Genomic DNA, 22755 nt, shown 5'->3' on the forward strand with positions numbered 1-22755 from the left:
CCTACTTTGCTTACATCACGTGACCACTGGCTACGGTGGCTGTTTTGGTCAAATTATTCCACCAATTGTATTCAGAGTGAGGAATCTCAGTCCGACTGGAAACAAACCGAGACCCCCTCGAAAGATGGGTCCGAGAGCGGTTACTACTGCTTGCTTGTATTCAAGCTGAAGATTTGTTCTGGATTATCAGGGGAAATTGACTCTGGTTCACTCTAAGCAAACCAAATGTGTCCAGTCTGAATAAACCCTAAGTCACCCTGGAGATCTAAAAAAAGGACAATAAAGAAGCAAAAAAAAACGTACAAGTTGCTCCGGAGTATAAGTCGCACTTTAGGGAATAAAGTGCAAGAACCGTTTACTAAAAGGTAATCAGTTGTTCATTGGCCAATATTTATTCAACAAAAAAATATTACATGCAAGTTATTACTTAGTATAAGTTAGATCCCTCCCTTGTCAAACTATGCAAATGACAACGACTTGTACTTAAAAAAATACGGGTGAGACCATTGAACGTAAACATCAAGTGAATTCATTCATCTTTATGTCTGGTGATTAATGTCAGCTGGAAATTACAGCTAAATTATATTTTATTTTAACCTGATAAAAAAAACAGAATCATTTATCAGCTTTAGCAATAATAGAAACAGTGAGTTGTATTATGTAAATTGCTATGTAAGTCTTGCGTGACTGTAGCAATAGAACTGGGTTAAGTACCAGATAATTGTTATTTTCCTCATGTTCAAAGATAATGAGACGATGACGCAGTTCCTGTTCAATGTACACACACACACAAAACTCATATTCTCCTGCTTACCTCTCCTCTGTGGCCCACATAGATAAAGGCACACATAGGTTGGAATGCACCAGTGCCACAGGCCAAAAGGTGAGTGCGGTTGTAAGGCTGCAGGAGACGCACAAAGTTGGCACACTCTGTCTGCAAACACAAGAAAAAAGTGTAAATATCAAAGATTTATTTTATATTTGCTACAAAACTCAAGACACATTCAGTTTTAACAGTTCCTCGCTTTTAAAAAGTTTCACTTTTATATATTATGAGCCTCTTGCTCATACGGATTTTTTTAATAAAAACCTCAACGCTGCACCTAAAAACACATCCATATGTTTTTGGAAGGCTCCTAAATCAATCAAATGTGATGATCTGTCACCAAATGCAGATAAGCTGATTTTCATGGTACTGAACCACAACCCAAAAGGATGATTGATCACATGTGTTGGAAGTATAAGGTCTCAAAAGGGTTTATCAGATGAAATAAGATTACATCGACACACCACTTCGATCTTTTGGAAGTCAGCCACTAGTGGCTGTAGAGAACAGACTTTGACTCTAAGTAGCAACAGAACCACCAGCAGAACCATATTTGTGTCCATCTACAGAGATACTTTTGACCTCTGCTTTTGCAGCAGAAACAACAAGAGTTAAATGGGCACTCAATTGTGTCCTACCAATGTTAAATATAAATCTAGTGTCAAACATTTACAATATAATGAATATAAACACAAAGGGCAGGGTTGAACAACTGTAGAAACAATGAAGGCGACTGCCCTAAAAAGCACTCTGTCACAGAAACAAGCAAAAAAAGAAATAAACAAGAACAGAAGAAACTATGGAAACAAGAGTCATGAGATCTGCAGAGGAAGCAGGGGGCATGACTGCTTTCCTTCTTCAAATCAAACACAAAAGAAGCTTGACAAACTGTGTCCACCCTGAAACTGTCAATCCTTGAAGGGAACCAGGTCAAACTCATAAATCTATGACTGCCAGCTAGAATATGCAGTGTCATAAGTGGTCGTGTTGAACAAAACGGGATAGAGAATACAATATAATATAATATAAAAATAGTTTATCTTGGATAAACTTGTATAAAGGATGAATGTTTAAGCGATTCTCCATAATGAATCTAAGCCAACAATGATTGTTTTTGAACATGAGTGTGCAGTTTAAAGACCCACTCCAATGAAAATTGTGTTTTTAACATGTTCTTGTGGTATTTTTTTGATAATGAAGGACATATATAGAGAAAATTAAATTGTTTTCAGAGTAATGCGTATTCAAAGTGTTGTGAATCAGAAGCAGATCAGAAAATGTCAATAGCAGAAGCCTGCAGCAGCGGTTTAGGTGCTACAAGCAGTGGGCTTCAGCGTTCCTGCTCTGCTTCATTCTAATGCATCCACTTGGAGACAAACGTCTTTGTTTTTCTCGTCTGACCTGCACTAAAATCTGTTTGGCTGGATAGCTCTGAGATGGCTCTCCATTTTTGTTGCACTGGTAATGTTAGGTCTGGGTTGTAAGAGGCTGTAAGCTCACGAGATAACAAGTAATCAGATGGATGGAAATGGGGCTCCCACGTCAAGCCTTACAGCTCGGGGGCGATGCAGGAGTGGTCTAGCTACGGCAGATGACTCCCATTGGCTACTGGATGGCTGAGGCTACAGGCTGTGCCGCCCAACTTTAAAAAAGTGCGTCCAGCGAAAATTTTAACCACAATGAGACAGATTTGGAGTGCAGCAGAGGCTGGATTGTAGAGGTCGGATGTGATCGTCAGAGCCGTAATACTTGCCGTGGGAGCCAGGAGTTACTCTGTACCAACAGTCCCGCCCACAACTCAGAGGCAAATTTCTAATGAACTCCTGCCACTCTGCAGATATGTCCAAGAAAATAACACATTTTTTTTATTATTTTAGCTAAAATCAGCAGAATCATAATTAAAAGACCACTGGAAACACTTTGAAATAGATCAAAAGATGATCAGAGTGGGACTTTAACTAAACTGGGAATAAAAGTGTATTTATTTGCATCGCTCTTATGTGCACTTGAGTCTCGGTTTTCATTGCACTGGGTCGAGTGAGTGTGTCCCTGTGTGTGGCCCCTTTCCTCTAAATTGTTGTCAGACCCTCAGCCATTGTTGATCATTTCCTCGAGTGCTTTGGCAATGATACAGACCTGATGTAAACCACACCGTGTCATGAACCGAGAGACAACAGAGCTTAATAAATTCACCTCTCAGAGAGGAGCATATAGGTCTAACAAAATGAATATACAACAGTTTGACTCAAACATAATTTTCAATAGATATGAATCTATTTAAGGCAAAATAATTGCAATGGTTTTTTGGTGTTCAGTTTATTCTTCTTTGTGGTTCTTAAACATAAAAGAGTGCCCAGGGCTCCACATATACAGAGAACTGTCACTGTTCAAACACTTAAGGAGGTGTTCTGCGGATCTGTGTGGCCTGGAAGACCAAAGAGTGGACGACATCTTAAAAGGAGGAAATATGCCTCTGCTCTCCCACTCTGGGATTTTGGGTTTTCCAATTCTGTGTGGTCTCCCTGAGATGAAGTGGCAGCAAAGGGAGTGGTGTTTAACAGAAAATGAAGTGGTCTCATTATTAAAACACATCATAGTCTTAAAAATTCTGGCCAAGTTAGTGAAAACAAAGGTCTGCAATGTTCATTCTGTTTTCCTTTGATCAATACAAGAAGATTTGCTGACCACTAATTCTCTGTCCCAAAAGAGTCTAAACACAGTTTAAAATTCACAATGCCCACAATTGTGTGGCTTTGATGGGTACGCAGATCGTATCGTTTAAAATTCTTCTTTTGTGGAAGATGAACAATTTACATAAATAAACAGAAACACTGCCAAGAGCCCTGGGAGTCTTTCCCACTCTTTACAACCAACAATGCAGAGACCGACTCCCCCATACAGTTTTCTTTGGAGCATTTAACGGAAGCTGCTGGGCTTCCACACAGCTCAAAAGAAAGTTCCACAGTGGGTTAGCCACTGCTGCAGAGTCATTTCCCACATGTCACCCAATGGTCAGACAGTTGTGACCCACTTCTGGTAGAGAAAAAATATAACCAGTATAGAGTTCATTTTTCGGGCAAAAATTTGTATTTTTTCAAGAATGTGTGTTTTGAGTGGAGATTAGAATCAAATATTACAAAATAAACATAGTAGGTAAAAAAGGCAAAAAATAATTTTTAAAAAGGTTATTTCCAAAAGAAAAATTATGTAAAACTACAATAAATTTGGAGTCTATTCAAGCCATCGAGGTCCATTACTAAGTTTTTCATTTCTGGATTTCTAGAACTCAAAATTACTTCATCACAGCTGATTGGCCACTTGGTTGTTACTTAAATTTGTCCGACGGTTATATTTTTCTTACTGAATAAATGTTGTACAAGTATGGAATTAAGCACAATGATGCTGTTACAGAAAATTTGAATGTGTGTGAGAGCATAAGTCAAAAGCCTCTACAGGGAAATTAAAAACATTTTATCCCAAATTTCATCTTGGAGTTAAGCCAGAGTCATCACGATAAAGTTTATCTTAATTTATGTTTTAGTGGCCACCCATGCAATCCCCTGAAGCTGATTTTTCTTTTAGAAACACGCCTTTTGTGTTTAAATGGTTTTGCAGGGATCACTATGTTGAGTTTCCTTGAGTTGTAAGAATAAACTTTAACATGGTCTCACAAATGTAGGTGCTGCCTTTTTTCTATATGTGGGTTGATTATATGTGCTGGGGGGATAATCTCAGTCATCCCCCGTAGGAATCTGAAGGGTTAATATGAAGCATGTTAACCAGAGTTTAAAAAAGTGGCCCCATCGCAGTGCAAAAATAAAATGTCAAACTCAAATTTGATTAATGTGGCCGTTCCCATGATAGCAAATATTTCTTTAAAAAGAAACCCATACAGTATCTTTTGAGGTGGCAAATCATACAGACTTATACTGTTCTGATAGCAGTTAAAAGCAAAATACAGTTATTGTTTTACATGAATATCTCTGTTTATATGAGGTCAGAAGGATTTTGGTTCTTATGCTTCTTGGAAAGAAAAGTACTTCCTGAAGTGTTGACATTTTTTAGCAAATTCTGTTCAAAAAATCAAAGAAAAACTAAAAAAGCATGCAGATTTAAAACACAAATGTACATTACTTATCCTAAAGTTATGGACTTCAAAAATTTAAATGAGACTGTAGAAACCTTAAAGACCCACTCCAATGAAAATCGAGTTTTTGGTATTTTAAACATGTTCTTTTTGCAATTTTTCCAATGATGTATGACGTGCATAAAATAATTTATGATTAGATCTGCATTTCTGATCATTTGTTTCATTTGAAAACCCAAGCTTTGAAAAAGCTCAGGATTGTGATCCAGTAACTGCTGGGGTCGGGCCAAAGTCTTCGTTCTCCACTACAATTCTGAAGCATCCACTTGCAGATGAATAGATCCATTAACGTCTTCATTTTCCTGATCTGAGCTGCCGTCTGGCTCTAAACTGTACGGCTGTACAGCTCCGATATTGCTTGCTGTAGTTTTGCTATGCTAATGCTATCTTGGGTTTGTGTGGTGTTATAAGCTAGCGGGTGAGAGTGTAAACAAAAGGCTGATGGGAAATTGGGCAGAGGCTAACAGTCCAGCTCACAACTCAAGAAAGAAAAAAGCCTAAGATACTGTCTTCATAAAAGTATTTTTTGACTAAAAACTTTATAATCATAATTAAAAGACTAATGGGAGCTATTTTAAAATAGAAAAAAGTATATAGTTAGAGTGGGACTTTTAGCCAGTTTGGTAACAAAAAAAAAAAAATCAAAATATTTTTTTCTGCTTTTGATTGCAAAACTAAAATCTAGAATTGCATAAAATATAATGAGCTTTACCATATTTATAATCTTTCAACTGTTTTATTTTTCACTAGCCTGGATTGTGTGAAATGATGCATCATCCTTTTAAAAACTGCCATGATTGTTAGTCCAGCTGACAGGAGAACATGTAAATAGATAAAGCATAAAAGTATGTTAACAGAGCAAGACAGGACATGTGAAGCTGAGTGCCTCCTCCATGCCTGCTATTTATTTGTGTGGGTTGTGATTAATGATGGAGGAGGTCATGAGGTGGTGACTCAGGGAGGAAACTCTATCAGTAAAAGCAAGTTTGAAGGTGATGAGCACTTGTCAGCAAAAAGCTGTGGGCAGATTAAACAAGAGCAGATTAAAAGACGAATTTTTTGTTTTGCTTTGTTTTTTATGAAAATTAAAAGTTTCTCTCTTTTGTTTTTGCATTTAAAATTGTATAAGCATTTTTTTAAATAACTTTTTCTCGTTCTCATTTGTCTGAGACACTCAGAGTGTCTGACAAAGATGAAAGAAACACAGTGAAAACCTTTCACCTCTCGACCTTCACCCCGTCTTGTGTATCAGCGTTAAACAGACCCTGTAGCCAAAATTTGAGTAGGAAGACGTGTCTTTTGTAAATGTTAGAGAGCACACCGGTAATTCATCCACTTCGACACCAGAAACGCTCTCAAACAAGACACCAGAAAGAATGCAGAAGAAGTCTGTGCAAGCTGACAAACATCTCAGTCAGTTGTGCGTGGGCAGCAACGCATTCCCTTTACGACACCTCAGGAACCAGTCAGATAGAGTTACTGCAAAAGAGCAAACTAATGCTACATTCACCTCCCTTCTGCTCTGGAAGGTGCAGCGCGGCACACACGGTGTGAACCCTGAAAGCTGCAATAGAAAACACTTAATAAAACTGATATAAGACACCCCTGGCACACCTGCCACTTCAAACACACAGAACATAGGCTTAAACACACAGAAACATAGAATGCCTAACTTGTTCCAGATGGAAGAGGCTGTCAGAGTTCCTGCTGTGAGCAGAAGAAGGTGAAAAAATTACAGTGTTTTCACAACGCAGAACCGTGTGCACTCATGCTGGGTTTGTTTGAATCGTGGATGGCTACAATTTAAGCTAAAGTCTTTTTATTATTTAAATTTAGCAATTGGCCAATAACTCAAAGACTAGAATCATTTTTTTTCTTTCCTTGCATTCATGGATTCTTTTTTTGTCCTTTCACATTACTCATTTCCTTCAATTTTATTCCTTTTTTCTATTCTATTCCCCATTTCCTCTTTACTTTATCTGGAGTTTCCCAGTGAATTTAAAGTGCAGTTACAGCTTAAAGAGAGGAAATACTGACTCATAAATGTATTTTTTTAACAAAAAAAAATCCAAATTAAGCACATAAACCTTTTTTGGTAAAGTGTTCATGAAGAAGTCTCTTTTGAAACATCTACCTCCTGACCTTTTGTTTCCGCTGCACCCTCTTTCCTCCTTTTGTGTTTGAACTTTAATCCTGAGACCTCTCCTCCCTTCACACAGCTAAAAAAAAGTCCTCACCTGTTATCACATCAAACACAAAAGCGTTTCTCTTTCAGCTCCTCTGTCTTTAGTGAAACTATAAACTACAGTATCTGCAGTGGAGTGTAACAGAGCAGCACACAGAGTTTGACCCCGTCAGAAGAGACTCCATTGATGGAATGCTGCTACCGACGGAGCTCTACATGCACGGGTGAACGGACATTTTTCTTCATAGTCTGCAGATTCCATGAAATGTCTTTCAGTAAATTCAAACAAAAGAAAATACCAGAATAAACACCTAAGAGGAGAAGTCGTTCTGATAGCTGCTGAAATCTTTCACCAGCCTGAAAGTCATGCAATAAAAGGAATTTTAAATGCAAATAGAGAATTGTTTGACACCTTGAGTCAACTTTTTGATGGTTGTGTTACATTGTTTTTGGAAGCTAACACAAGGTGAGAACAGAATGCAGATAACTGCAATCAAATCAGAGATCCGGTGAATTTTTATGGATTAAAAACAGGAGTTAAACACCCAATTGTTGGAGATCAAAAAGAGAACATAATAGTTGAACCACTGAGAATACAGCGACTCTGTGAAAGCTGAATGTGTTCATTTTGGGGGAAATGATCAACTGTTTAATAAGTACCTGCTCTTTCCCTGCTTGAATGCAGTCTTCTTTGTTGCCTGGTAACGGAGGCCAGTGTATCTGTGAGAAAAGAGAAAACAGAGTAAGAAAAAAAAAGGATTAACACTCAAAGATCTTTGAAATTATGCAAACAACAACCTCATTGATCTACTGAGCAATCTACAGATTTGAAGGCAAAAGTGATTCATGGGATGCAACCAACGCTCTATCAAATCATTTTTTTGTTTTTTCCAAAACACGCTAAAACATTACTTATTTTGACTTATTCCCATTAAGTTTTCTTTAACTTTTTACAGAAACAATTTTATCCTAATTTATCTACATTAATCTTACTTCTTCAAATAAATGCTTAAAAACCTTCTTTATTGAGCCAAATAATGCAAAACCACACACTATAAAATCAATAATAATCTGCAAATCAGACATAACATTTTAAATTTATGAGAAAGTATCTGTTTAATAAGTCAGAAAAATCTTGTTGGGTCTCAAAGTTCTGGTTGCAAAGATCCTTAGCCGTTTGAGAGACTCACAGAATAATCTCAAATATTTGCAAGACAAAACTTATGAAATGTGTTTGAATGAAACGAGTCAAAATTCAAATGAAACAAACTCCAGGGTGAGCAGCCTCTGATCATCTGCTGGGCTTCAAACGGGCTGCTGACATTGGCTTTAGTTTGGCCTGCATGGAAAATGGTTTTGTTTTGACTAGAGAGGATAGAAACAACCAAGATGGATGAAAATGACAGAGAAATGAATGGCATTTTCAAGGTTGTTTTCAAAGTCCGTTGGTCCAAAACGAGTCTGGTCTTATTTGGTCAGGATTAGTCTGAACATCGTCGTTCCACCAGACATTTCTGTTTTGAATGAAAAATGGTAAACAAAAGCACATGGCTAAAGATCTCTTCAGTCATTGGCCAGGAATTATGATGTCAAAGCAAAGGAAAAAGAATTATGGATGTCCTAAACTTTGCAATCCTTGTTGGGTTAATTCACTTAGTCAAACTTTAGATTTCGCTGACCAATTTTGAGTGTCTGTTACCATCAGTAACAATTCTTTTTGCTTGGTACTTTGATACGGTAGCTAAGAAGTTACGCTGATACGTCTTGTTGTTGCTTTACTTTTGTCTGCGGCTTTTCCTACTCTGCTCACATCCCGTAACAGTAATACCCAGCTACGGTGGCTGTTTTGGTTCAGTTCTTCCGCTCTGAGCATGGAGCCTATTCAGACTGAGAAAAACTCAGAGTGAACTGAAGCTCAGTCTAATTAGAAACAAACCAAGACTACTTCGAAAGATGGGTCAGAGAGTGGTTCCTGGTCCCAGACCAGGATCTGCTTGGGTGTGTTCAGACTGAAACTTTGTTCTGGATTATCAGGGGAAACAGACTCTGGTTCACTGTAAGCCAGCGGTGGGTAAACTTTTTGACTTGTGGGATACAAAGGGCTCTAAGATTTGACAGAAGGGCCAGATTGGGAACAGATGCTTGGAGTGTTTTGGTAGTCCACCTCATAAGAGGATTAACATTGTACATGTTAAGATTTTCATATTTTAAAATTTTAGCGTCCTTATTTAAAAACTATGACTTTTGTTCTCATTTTAGTGCTAATTGCACCAAGTGGTTTATGTCATTCAGGGATATAAGTAAAGTTAGAGCAATGCTGCATTCATTTGGTGTTGGAATCATCGGAGAAATGACCGTCTGACTCATAAAGCAACATGAATATCAGAAAAACAACACATTTTTAAACAACCCAAAGGTCAATGTGCACCATCTATGCACCATTTATAGCTCACCATGTATGTGGAGACACCAGAATTACAGGGAAAACAAGATATTATTAAGGATTATCAATATATTTTATTCCAGTTTGGCGGGCCAGATTGAATATTTAAACGGGATGCATATGGCCCCCGGGGCACTGTTTACCCACCCCTGTTTCAAGCAAACCAAATGTCTCCAGTCTGAATACACTTTAATACTGCTCTCAGGGAATGCTCTAAAAGCGATAAGTGTGTTTACACAAGTGTTTTCTTATTAAATTGAAGAGATGCTTTAGTGTCTCAAACTGGAGCCACATCTCCTCTTTTTCACTAATCACATGGAGTCATGAGCCGCTTAAATGTAGAACAGTCTGTATCTCATGTTTTATAATGATGAGATACAATCTGTATCGGTCTGAGAACAAACTGTAAAACCGACTTGCTGAAACCCAGGTCTTAAAAATTACAAAGGGAGTGCATTAATGAAGTCAAACTGGGTCCAATGAAAGTCCTGCTTCGCAAATAATTACACACAAATTTATCTTGTGTCTTTTTGCCTTGATGAAAGGAACTCATTTGATGCTGGACACTAAAACAAAATGTATTAAAAAAGGAAGAGCGACTTTTAAATCTCAGTAAAACTTTTAACTGTAAGCAAAACATAAACAAAAAATCATTTATCAATTAAAGTAGGAAATAACTCTTAGATAGCCCCTTTTATTTTTTTTTTTACAAAGATCCATACATACAAAACATGGCAAGATTTGGTTCTTTGTAACACAATACTGTATTTTTCCAGTTTAAAAAAGAATTCCGTTTAGTTTCTGACTACATTATATTTAATTATCAAACAAAAACTCAGTGATACCCTTAAACTTTGCTCAGAAAATAAAAAATGTGGCCCCACAGGGATCTTTTCAATTTCAACACACACACTGCCTCAATCAACGCGGCCCGTCTAACACTGTACTCTTTCAGGCCAAAGGGATTACTGGTGAGTTAGGCAACACTAAGTACGCTGGGCTGAATGCCATCTCCACAATCACAGAGGAGGCGCAGCTCACATGATTCACGGCATGTAACCAAACACTGGGCAAAATAAACCAGCTGACTCGCTGTGCAGAAACTCATGAAATTTCTGTGACAGCCAATCACATCTCCAGGAGTGAACGTTTCACACAAAGCTAAACATATCAAATATACCAATCACTTTTGTTTATCCTTTAGCAAAAAGACTAATATTAATTCCATCACATGGAACATTTTAAATGAACTGAATCCGTATTTGTTAGACTTTTCTTGGGAATTAGCATCAAGGGAATTTTTCATTTGAAATTATTAGGTGGGAACAGTTCTGGGTGGAACCTCACGGTATAGACCTGCGATATCATTTGTCTTGTTCGACTGAATCTTTTGATGAAAAATCAAAAGTGTTTTTTTAAACACTATTCAGCAAGATTTCGGTCTAAAATTGTGACTAAAACGGCGTCCTCTATGTCAGAAATGCAGAATTTGAATGATAATCAGAATAGTGTGACAAACTCTTCTTTGCCTCAGGTGGGCAATATTAGATTAGAGCAGGGTCCCCAAACTATGGCCCGCGGGCCAGATCAGGCCCACCTCAACACTTTGCCCGACCCCCCACACCCTTCTGCAGTCTGAACTATGATGTAAGAGGATATACTATGTATTGGTTTAATTGTGATTCACTTTTTCTTTATTTCTTTATTATTACTATTTTTCTTCCATACTTTTTTTGGACGTCCAAAGCTCCTCCGCTCTTTCAACTATTAAAATAGCTTTTTCTGCAGTTATTAGGGATTTCTAAGCTATTTACACAACTTTACACAACGCGAAAATGCATTCACACATGCATTATCGGAGGTAATGCAATTTTTCTAGTTCTCTGTTGTATTCTGAAAAATCGTAAATGTTTACATTTAGTCTGTGGTTGTTACACTTTTTCTGTTAGCCTGCAAACCGACCGCGGCCCCACCTCAGAGAAGAAATCAGTTACGTGGCCCTCACAAGAAAAAGTTTGGGGACCTCTGGATTACAGCGTAAAATGAAGCGGACAGTGCATCATACTTAGTCTGAATGCATTTCACTGGTTTCCCTAGCAAACCTTCAGCTATTTTGAATAATTACTGGCCTCTCAACCTGTCAGAAGTTGAGGGAGATGGGAGGAAAAGCAAACGGAGAACAAATTGGCTGCTGGGCGTGTTAAACGGTGTAGGTACCACATGTGCTCGGCCTGCAAGATCGGCTTTGGGGCTTGCGACTTGATGCCATGTACAATTGCGATTAGACCACCATCACGCGACATAGGAAATGACACACATGCACCATTACGATGCACAGAGTCTTCCCGAGTAAAGAACCGAGGAGGTCTGATCAAGTATGCAAATAATCACAAAAGGGGACACAATATTTACAATCAACTGCAAAAACCTTGACAACAAAATAATCCTACCGAGGGGAATCATCACAGAATAGCGATTGTATTTTAATAGAGAGAAATCAGGCTGGGAACAGTGAAGTCTGTGCTAAAGTGGGTGCTAGCGAGGAGCATGCTAGTTTGTCGTTGGTCGAAGAAAGTGACTATATATTCGCGCGTAATTTTTTCAAAACTCATCCTGCCAATGTTGAACTTGTTTTTGGTCGCACGGACCGGAGGAGATCCCACTGGAATATGCAGTGCTAACTTTCTGCTCTGCTGCATAAACACTGAGGAGAGCAGCCATTAGAGAAGGAGCTGTCAATGCCAAAATAATAAATAATAGCCTGAACAAATCTCGACACTAAGTCGTTTGTCTAAATGCTGTTACTGTAGTGTGATGTCAAAAAGGTCGCAAGCCGAAAGCCCCCGAGCCGATCTTGCAGGCCGAGCACATATGGTACCTGCAACGGCACTCCGGTCATTTGTCCTGTTTATGGATGCTGAAGTCAGCAGAAAGCCTGTTAGCTGTAGTTTGAACATTTTCACCAGAAAACATGAAAGGTAAGACAGCATGGTTGATTCTTTTTAAACATTGTCTGCTTCTTTGTTGGCTAAAAACTGATCTAGCTGTAGGATTATAGCAATAAGATAATCTTTTATAGATCCTGAAGTGCAATGAATGGATGGATGGATGGATATTTGTTAGCCACAATGCTATATGCTAACAGAACTTTTTGGGGATTCATTCATAAATTGTTTTGTTTTGATGGTAATGGTTGTTTGTTTGTTTACCAAGATTCTTCCTGACATTTTGAGATGTTTGTTGACATGTTTGGACTGAGGTCAAGTCCCATGCACCCCCATTATTTATTTGTTTTTTTTGGCCACCACATTTCCCATGAGCTTGTGTTCCTTAAAATGGATACCTTCTCTCTCCCTTCACCCAATGCTTCAGGTTAGCAGAGCAGCTTCTTCTTTAAGTGAAAAAAGGAAGAATATGGGTGAACGAGCCTTTCATTTGGTCACACATGAAGTTTAGTTCAGTTTTACATTTTTATTCTGTTTTATGTTCTTTACCTTCAATATTTTATTATGATTATATATCATATTTTACATAAATTTGTTTTCATTAGTTTTTATGATGATGACGATAATGATGATGAGACAGGTATATGTAACTATTGTCCTTCAAATGACTAGTTGTTGACTTGAAGTCGCAAAGCTTCTAAAGAAGGACAGAAGTATAACTGAGCTGTTTTCTTAAAATATTTAAATGCTTGAATTATTGCTTGGGATTCCAATAGTACTTTGTGTTAATTATATTCCTTAATATTGCCATAGAGTTGAGTTTCTTACTGGGATTTTGGCAGGTTGGATGGCAAGATTGGACTTGAACAAATAGTTTTGTTAAAGTTTTCCTAAATTTATTAAGTCAGCAAAACTTTTTAAGTGGGTCATTCAGCTGGTAATATCTGGCTGTTATAGGAAAACTACATTTTTGTTTTTAAGTACTACTATCCATCATGTTAATAGAAACACTTTCCTTTTTTTTCATCAGTTACTATTTTTTATTGAGCACATTTAAGTCAACCAGGAAAGCTCCATTAACAATGGCCAACTTTGACAGAAACGTGGACATCCAGCCTTTTCTTTCACCAAATAGGAGTGTCAGGAGCCGTTACGTGTGACCGTTACAGAAACTGGGAGAAGGGTGAAAGAGAAGCGGTAGTGAGAAACCATAAAATCAGCTCTCTATCTTTTGTCAGTGCAACCTCTTTGACCCATCACACACAATCATGCTCATCCCTCTGGTCTTAGTGAAGTTTTGCAAAATATTGAGAAATCAGGTTATTTTTATTCATTGCAAACTAGCTTAGAGCTTTGTAGAAAAACATGCACAATCAACAATGTTATTTAACTATACTTTTCTCTTGAGCCATTCAGGGAAAGCTGGTTAAGAGAATGACATTTAATTTTCTACAACTTTCTCTTTTATTCCAGAGAATTAAAGGCTGTATTTATTATCTGCCAAAATCAATAAACCACAGCAAAAAAAGCTCAGTTTGGAGTTAATTGTTCTTTAATTCTTTTACTTTACAAATGTTTAGTAGATTTAAAAAAGTAAAAAAAAAAAGAAAAATCAACCAAGTTTGCTGATTGTCACTCACTGATAATGGGATTTTGCATAATTTCCAGTTTTTCTACCTATTTTTTGTAGATTTTGGATCTGTATTTGTTATCTGAACGCCTTATCTTTCTTTCTTTTTTTATTTTTGGGTTTCCCTTTAATCCATCACCATTTCTGCAGTTTGCATCAGCCTGTCTGCAGGGAGTGTCTGCACTTTATGAGTTCAGATCATGCCATATATAAACTGTGGGAAACTTACTCTCTAATAAAATAATATTTCTTTTAATAGTTTTAAAATGCTTTGTCTGGTCGGATTTAATAGAGTCATCAATCTACAGAGAAAAAAAATGTTTTATTTTTTGCTTAAATAAAGGTATTTTACTAAATTTATTTATTTAAATGTACTGGTACAAAGTGCAGCCCTTTTAAATTAAATCATGAAGTTGTAAGTGACTGGAGTCGAGTCAGTTCAGCAAGTAACCAGTAGGTTACACGGACTAGACAGTTCTTCTCCATTTCACTGTGAATTTGTTTAAAATTTGGGGTAGAAATGCTATCAAACAAATTATTAGGATTGAAAGGAATCACAATCTATAGATCTTTATCTGTCTGATTGCTTAATTATACAAGACAATTTGGAATTTGCACAAACATGAAGTTAAACGTTAAAATTTAAACGTGAAAGATGAATTTTGAGCTTTAGAAAAGCCCTACTAAGGCTTTCCAACAACTTTTTTTCTCATTTATTCCAATCTTGTTCGTTTTCTGTAAATCTGTGAACGTCTGAAACATATTTCTCACTGAATGAGCTTGAGCAGGGAATCAGAATGTAATTATACTGATTAAAACAATCAAAAATTCACCACAGGAACACAGAGACGCTGACAACCATCTGACACTCACTATTTAGGTTCTCCACTTTTAAAAAGAATAAAGGTGCAGTTTTCCCATATTACCAGCATTTATGTAACAAGTTTTAAGATGGTTTTGCATTCGGTTAGTTTAAATCTGTTGTCAGAAAACATGCAACACAATAAATATCCTTTTGTCAGTATGAAAATAACAGTGTTTTGGGTAATAAAGGTTTTTAATTCTAAATCTTCAGCTCTACTTTTTGTGTTTGTCAGATTAGGTTTGTGGGGAATTCTTGACACTTCTTTACATAACTTTATGTTATTTTATGATTTATCAGCTTCATCTATAAGTACATGAAGAGATTAAAAGCAAAGTTAAGCAGACAGATTCATTACTGAGCTTTTATGAGAGTTCCCCGGGCTGCAGGGTAACAGATGTTTTGGCAAAGGAAGACAGACATAAAATGTGACAGGAGTTTAGGTTAAAAAACCACTGTTTATAAAGCAAGAGGCGGCAGTGCAAACAGATTTATTGTGTGCAAAGCAAGGGCATAGCTCAGAAACTGTGTGTTCAAATGCTTTACCATTCATCTGACTTTATTTTCTTTAATTTTGTTATTTACATGTTGTTTTTTTTAAACAGATACAAGTGTATTAATTAACAGAAATAACATAGAATGGGTTTGGTCCTTCCATTTTGATTGAGATGTTTTGCAGAGGAGGATTTCTGAAGTCCTCTGAAGTTAATCCTTCTACAACTCAAAACCACATCATTTCTTCAATGTAATTTATATTTAGCAATGAATGCAAACCGCACAGTAAATCCAGTTCTGATTTATTTACAAATCAAATCCCTGAAGAGTCCCAGATCTTCATAAAATGAAATAAAATTCATTAAAACATTGTGATTTGCTGCACTGTGACAACCCACCTCTTTGGCTTCAGTGCTGATGGGGCCCAGCATGAGAGAGTACAGCACATCCTTCCCCCCCAGGAAGAGGCGATCTCGATACTCATCCAGGAAGACGGAGCTCAGGGCGAGCTGCCCGTGATGACCAATGAAGACAGATGATCTGTTGGTGGTCAGCAGGTCTGCAGACAGAGGGAGAAAGCATCACTTTACGTCCTTCATGCATCCAATGTTTTTTTCTTCTTTTATTTCTAAATAAGGTTCATTTTTCAGTCTAGATTTTATAAGTCAAGAAAAATGACAGAATTCTTCCATCAGTTTGACATAAATGTTCTTTGTTTTAATGTTACAGAAAGCAAGAAACTGAAACTTTTCCTGACATGCAGCAAATTAAGTTGTCTTCTTTAAACTTAGTTGACTAAATTTAAAGGATTCCTTTGATGAATAATCTCAGTTAATTCAAATTCAGTGGTAAAATGACATCACAGAATTGTAGTCATGAGGCCCTCCCTCCCAGTAAGGAAAAACTCCTAAAAAAACTGATTCCAGGAAAAAGAAGAAGAAACCTCAGGGATGTCCTCATGAAGGAGAGATCCTCTCACAGGACAGTCAGGTGATTTACCAGGACTATTAAAGAGGAATTATCTTATCTAACTCTACAACTACGTATTTGAATAGAGTTCAGCCAGATAGGACTGATAGGACCAGATAGGTGGGGTGAAGTCCACAGCTAAGACTAGCCAGAGGCGTGGTCCACGGCCAAGAACCACAACATTAGACTCCAAGAGAAAATATGAAAAATAAAAAATGTCCAGATCCAAAATGGAGGATTTCTCCTAGAAATGTGTTTTTGCCACACCTCACAAATTCAAAATGATGCAACAGTTATGTTTTCTACTGATACCAAACTATGACCATGCTTTTCAGTCCATGATGCAGTGCAACTCCGTAGAACATTATGACCCACCCAATGTATTTTCTATGTTCTTTTTAAACTGCATTGGTTTGTCTGCTCCTGATTCATAACAATTTGAATAAAGAAATACTCAGAAATGCAATTTTGAACATGTTAAAAACATGTTTTTAAATCAGAATGGGTCTTTAATTGCTACTCTTTCCTCTCTTGCTGTCAAGGTAACAAGACAAGGAGAGAAATGTTTGTGACAACATTTCAACAGCATACCAAACCTCCTGTGGAAGAATGTCTCCGCCGAAGCAACTTTCTGCCCGTCTTTCATCACTCATCCGTCACACTGTTTCTCCCCTGACCCAACACACACAGAGCAACATGCAAACAGACACGCTAAGAAAGGAGCTTGAGTCACTCAGCACTCAGGAAGAGTATTGACAGAACGAAGTCCAAGGGCCTCATGACACCCTGTCCATCTCTGGGGCCTTGCAGACTGAAAGAATCTGTTTTTATTGGAGATCTGTCTTTCTCACACTCAGATATTTGAGTACAGTCTTTGTATTTGACTAAACGTGTTTTTTTTTCTATATTAAATTATACTAAATTACTTTATGTTTCAAATCCCTAGATGTTGGTGACCTTACACGGAGCTCAACAGATTTTCATAACCTTATTGTTTAACCAAAGCAAAACTCTTTCTTGCTTTAAGGAGTTAAACTATTGTAAAGTTTAATTAAATAATAATTAAAGTTGATCCTGGCTTATCATCTTTTCACATTTTCCCAACAGTTCACACACATTTACTTACACAATCTAAACCCTGACAAGGACGTCTAAGCAAGCTGAACTATGTCCACCTTCATCCTTAGATCAGAAAGGTATTTGCAGAGTTCAGAAAACTTAAACGTGTTAATACTTCAGTTTCATTCACACAGTTTTTATCTTTTCTTTTCATAAAACTAAAACAAAGTTGAGCCAGAAACTTTGGTGAATCCCCATCCTCTGTTGAGGCCTGTCAAAATTGAAACCTTTTACATGTTGTAGGGGGAAAAAGGGAAGAAAATGCAATAGACAGCAGTGAGTAGAGATTTTGTGAGGAAGACTGGGAAACAGAACTTTAAAGCTGCTGGCAAAGAAATAATGAGGAAACTCATAAGTAGACCAGCATCAGGGAGATACTAAGGGGAGACTGGGATTTGGACAAAGTTAGGGAAAGAAAAGTTGGAAAGAGACAGAAAGCTATGTGGCTTTTAGCAGCTGTTAGAGTCGAAAAAATAATGAGCAGGAAGAGAAAGCCACAAGATAGAAAACAGTCACGCTTGATGGATTTGTTGCGAATGACAGTGTGTGTCAAGAACTTGATGGAAACACCGGCAGTCACCCAAACTCACACAAAATGTTGGAGGATTTATTTTTATGTCATCATTTGGCTACGTGTTTTTTGCTGATGAAATTTATCCAAAACTGCTTTTAAAAACTCAAAATGTGCAGTATGACTCATTCAGTCACTCCCATTAAAGTGGCATATACTTAAATAGTGCCTTTCCAGTCCCTTTTACCAATGCACACATTCATTCACACTGAATGACTCTGCTCCTTCACACCAACCTATACTCACTATAGGAGCAATGTGGGGTTCAAGGTCTTGACCATTTACTGTATATGCCAACTGGACCGAGCGAGTGTGATGTCACCCATAGAGAACAGATGAACTTACTTTGGGCTCCAGTTAAACAAAGACAATTCAGTCGCCATTTTTTGAAGGTACCATGTTGGAACCAGATGTTATCAGTAAACATGAGTCGATATGAGTTATCATTTCCATAGCAACCACTCTCATCAATCAGGAGTGGGTTTGTTGGAAGTCCACACCCCTAACACCTGAAAGTGGGCTCAGGAGAATCTGTCAATCAAACTTTTTGAACATTTGACATAAGATTACCTACTTTTATTGAGGCATCTAATTGACCAGTTTTTCACTAAAGAAAAAAAATGTAAAAATTAGGATTAGCAAGAACATGTTAAAAGGTATCATAACAGAAAAGGTTGTTTTGACATATCTAATGACTTAACTAATGGCTGTTTATTCTCCAATGAAGTCTATAGGATTTTGGCTTCTCGGAACCAGGGGGTACTTCCTGTTTGGAACGTGAGGGGGTGGAGTCTTTCAGTCCAGTTCTCATGTACAGTCAATTGTCTTGACCAAGAATATCAAGGCATGAATCAAACCTACAATCCTCTGATTAGAGGTTGACCGCTCTACTTCTTCATCAAAACCACCTGTGAGACTCTAAAGAGGCTATTTTAATTATTACCGCATCACTGAAGCAATCACTGGTCACTATATAAAAAATCATTATTAGATTTACAAGTAACTTTGTAAAATAGTCAAAGAATGCATCAGCACCATAAGTCCCACTCCAACAATTTTTTTTCTATCGTACAATTGTTGTGTGTAGTTTTGCTTTTGTTTTGTTTTTTGCCTAAATCTAAAAGCCTGTCGTTTTTTTAGGGCATATTTTCTGCAGAGCTCATTACAAATTCACTTCTGAGTTGTGAGCTGGACTGTTGGTGTGAAAGTAGTCCTATGTCAAAATCTGTTTTACACTTTGTTTACACTCCTTCCCGCTAGCTTATAACGCACACGCCCAAGCTAAAATTAGTGTAGCAGATGGATCTACTTGTCTTCAAGTAGATCCATCTGAATTGAAGCGAAGAAGGGAGACTTTGGTCTGCCCAAAACAGTTACTGCATCACAAACCCAAGTTTTTGTCTCCACCTGATCCAACACAATGAATAAAGAAATACTGAGAAATGCAGTTTTGATCCTAAATGATGTTTAATATGTTCTCCATTATGAGAAAAAAGCTAAAAAAACATGCTAAAAATACGATTTTTCTTAGAGTATGTCTTTAAAGATAAACCCCATTCATGTTCTCAGCAGTTGAATGTTTTATCTGTATGTACTGACAGTTTATCATCCCTTATCTCTGTAGCATTTTAAAACTGACAGGTCATCCAGTTTTAAGTTTTTAATGCTTATAGTTATCAAGATCATTTAACTTCCAGAACCAAAAAAGATAAATTAAGTATTGGAGGAAAAACTTGAGGAAAACAAAGGTTGATTCTGCTTCAGATAATTATGCCGTCATCTATTTTCTGTCTTGTAGTTCACAAAAGTTTAATTTTGTACAAGCAGCTCTGTTGGCCTGAGATAAAATCAAAACTTCTTGATTAGAGACTGGAAAGAATGGATGCTGCTGATAACAACAGGACATGGCTGATGGATATTTTAACTTTATTAAATATGTGAAATGCCTTTAGAAGATCTGAACACGCTCACACAATCAGGAGTCTTGTTTTTTTGTTAAACTCTGTCAAACAGCTGCTCACCGTCTGGGCACTTCCACAACAAGCTCACACAAACATGTCTGCCCACATGTACTGTTCCGTGTGTCTTTAGATTGATTTTGTTACTGTTTATTCTCTACACTAATGGAAAAAAGTAGATTTGACCACCATGTTAACCCCAAACTTTTTTAAAAGATCCACTTTCTTCTGATTTTATCCATAAAAGGAGAAATAGATCACTGGATCACCTCTGCCAAACTCCTGGTTTATAACACTCTTTGAATAGAGGAATTTATCTTATTGAGTTTGCTCCTTTGCATAAACAAACCCACTCAAAACCATAAGCACATCCCTGTTTGATGTCTACTTCTCTTCCTTTTGGCATCCTAAACTCATAAATCACTCGTATGTGTATACAAATTTCCCCCAAACCAAAACAAGAAATGTAATTATGTAAATATGACCGCACACAGATGCAGACGACCAAACACGGAGCAAAGGTGAGCTAACGGCTTCCATCTGTGTCATGTGATCACTCAGCTCAGAGGAGAGAGTCTCACCTCTCACCTGCTTCTTTGTCTCCTCATCTCTACCTTATAGTTCACTCTGGTAGTTTCACCACATCTTTAGTTTCATCTCCCCTGGCTGTCTTTCTGAATCCGTCACCTTTGCAATTCGATCACTGTCTTCTAAATCGATCCAGGAGCTGCGAGGACCTCACAGCATCTGCAGTGAAACATCTGTCTTCAATGTGGACCGCTTCTCCAAAGGGAGCCGCTTGATGTTGTATCGACAAACAGCCAACCTGCCAAACCAAAGTCACGTATGTAACTTCAGCTGGTTCTACCGTGTCAAAGACATCACATCACGCTGCTGCAACAAACGCAAAGACGTCAGTGGAATTATTTATCCGAGATGAGTTTGTAAAGTCGGTGCTCTGCTTAGCAGGGCTGCCTGCTGTAAGTCAGGTCTAATTCTCTGCTCCTGCTGGCTTATTGTGTTTGATGTGGTGGCCTACAAGCTCCTCCCATCATACGAGGACAATAAGGCTGTAATGACGACACACTGTTTAACACAAGATGAAACATAGCAGATGGAAAACATTGTAATTTTTCTTCCAACACAGAGGATTGACTTTTTTTTTCAACAAAGGTTTATGCACAACTGTTTTTCCCATTATATTTTACAGTTTCAGTGCATGGAGTTTACATATTTTCTGTGTGTCTTAATGTCTCTCTGGTGTTCTGATTTCCTCTGACACTCCAAAAAAACATTTCAGCTAGATTGAGAATCCTGGTTGGACTAAAGAAGGATGTGGCAGAAAAGTCATAGGACTGGTAACACTCTATGAATCCCCTCGCATAAAATATGAAGAAATGTTCATAAGATTAAGTTTGGTTACACTGAGGAGTCAGGTGTTGGACACTTTCTGGGAACGATAAAGCCTGAAAACAATTCTCTCAATAAAAGGGTTTAAACCATTTAATGTTTGTGTGTTCAATAAACCTATGGTGTGTTTTCGGATTTTGACCCCCATATGCGATTGAATCTGACACCCCTGCTCTAATAGATCAGGGTAAAATATAAAGATCCACTAAACCTAAAAATCTCTGTAATCTAAAGCTGAAATCATACCTGCGCAAATTGGGCGCATGAGCAGTGTAAGCAATGTTAAACTTTAGATATCAAAAACACAACGAGTATCTGTTGTCTTTGGCTTGGTGGAAAGAGGAACACATCTGAGGTCTATTAGACCCCCTCAAGCTCCAGAAACACAAGAAGGTCCGAACGTCCTTCAGTCCATCGCAACGTTTCACATCAGAGCGGACCAAACCGACTGTCTGGCTTTTTCTCCAAATATTGCCCTTTGCCTTTTTGTTTTCTTGAGCTCTGACACACAAACACACACATTCACCCAAAAACAAAGTCCCATTAGACTCATTACACAGCTGATACCTTTGCAGAGTATCATTAGATCCTGGCTGTATATTATTGCAGAGTCAAAAATTTCTGGAATCTGCTTAGTGAACAAAAAGCCGTCTCGTATGTATTATCACTGCTCCCACTCCTTCGCCTCCTCCTCTCTTCAGTCTAATATATCCACTAACTTCTCATGTGCACCAAACTTCATCTGCCTGTCAGGGAAAACCATAAAGAGTGGGACTGGTCTTTGTGGAAAATGTATTTCCTGCAACATATGTCCAGTTAATCTCGTGTTCAGACTGCAGCTTTAACCAGAAACTCTGCAACATATTAACTTTGCTCAAAAATTCTACTGGCAGACTAATAAGTCAAAGTCAAAGGAAGGGAGTCACTTTACAACTGAAATGTCTCAGTTTACTATTCTTAAGAGTTCTCAGTGCGCTAAAAAAAATCTAACTGTGAATGTGATATACTGTATATATATATATATAGTAGATCTCATTTAGGCAAATACATCCACCTTTAGCTGATGCATCATTTGCATTTGGCTGTTTATCTGAATGGATTGTTTGTCTATTACGTCAGATTTTATGAATCCTGGTCTTAAAGGACTTTTGGCTCGCGAGTTTTATGTAGTTCCCTGCTCCAACACGCCAGGTTC

At 37.6% G+C, this 22755-nt stretch overlaps 1 protein-coding gene across 1 annotated transcript in view; it reads right to left on the reverse strand.

Annotated features, from left to right (window-relative positions):
• sema3bl (sema domain, immunoglobulin domain (Ig), short basic domain, secreted, (semaphorin) 3bl) overlaps window positions 1-22755 on the reverse strand; it is a 69908-nt gene that overhangs the window by 31263 nt on the left and 15890 nt on the right. Inside the window, exons 2-4 of the mRNA XM_024293396.2 lie at window positions 15932-16092; window positions 7819-7878; window positions 815-934 (exon numbers count right to left, since the gene is read on the reverse strand). Coding sequence (XP_024149164.1) covers window positions 815-934; window positions 7819-7878; window positions 15932-16092 — 341 coding nt within the window. The remainder of the gene's footprint in view (window positions 1-814; window positions 935-7818; window positions 7879-15931; window positions 16093-22755) is intronic.

Source organism: Oryzias melastigma, linkage group LG7 (assembly GCF_002922805.2).
Source record: "Oryzias melastigma strain HK-1 linkage group LG7, ASM292280v2, whole genome shotgun sequence".
Classification (NCBI taxonomy): Eukaryota; Metazoa; Chordata; class Actinopteri; order Beloniformes; family Adrianichthyidae; genus Oryzias; species Oryzias melastigma.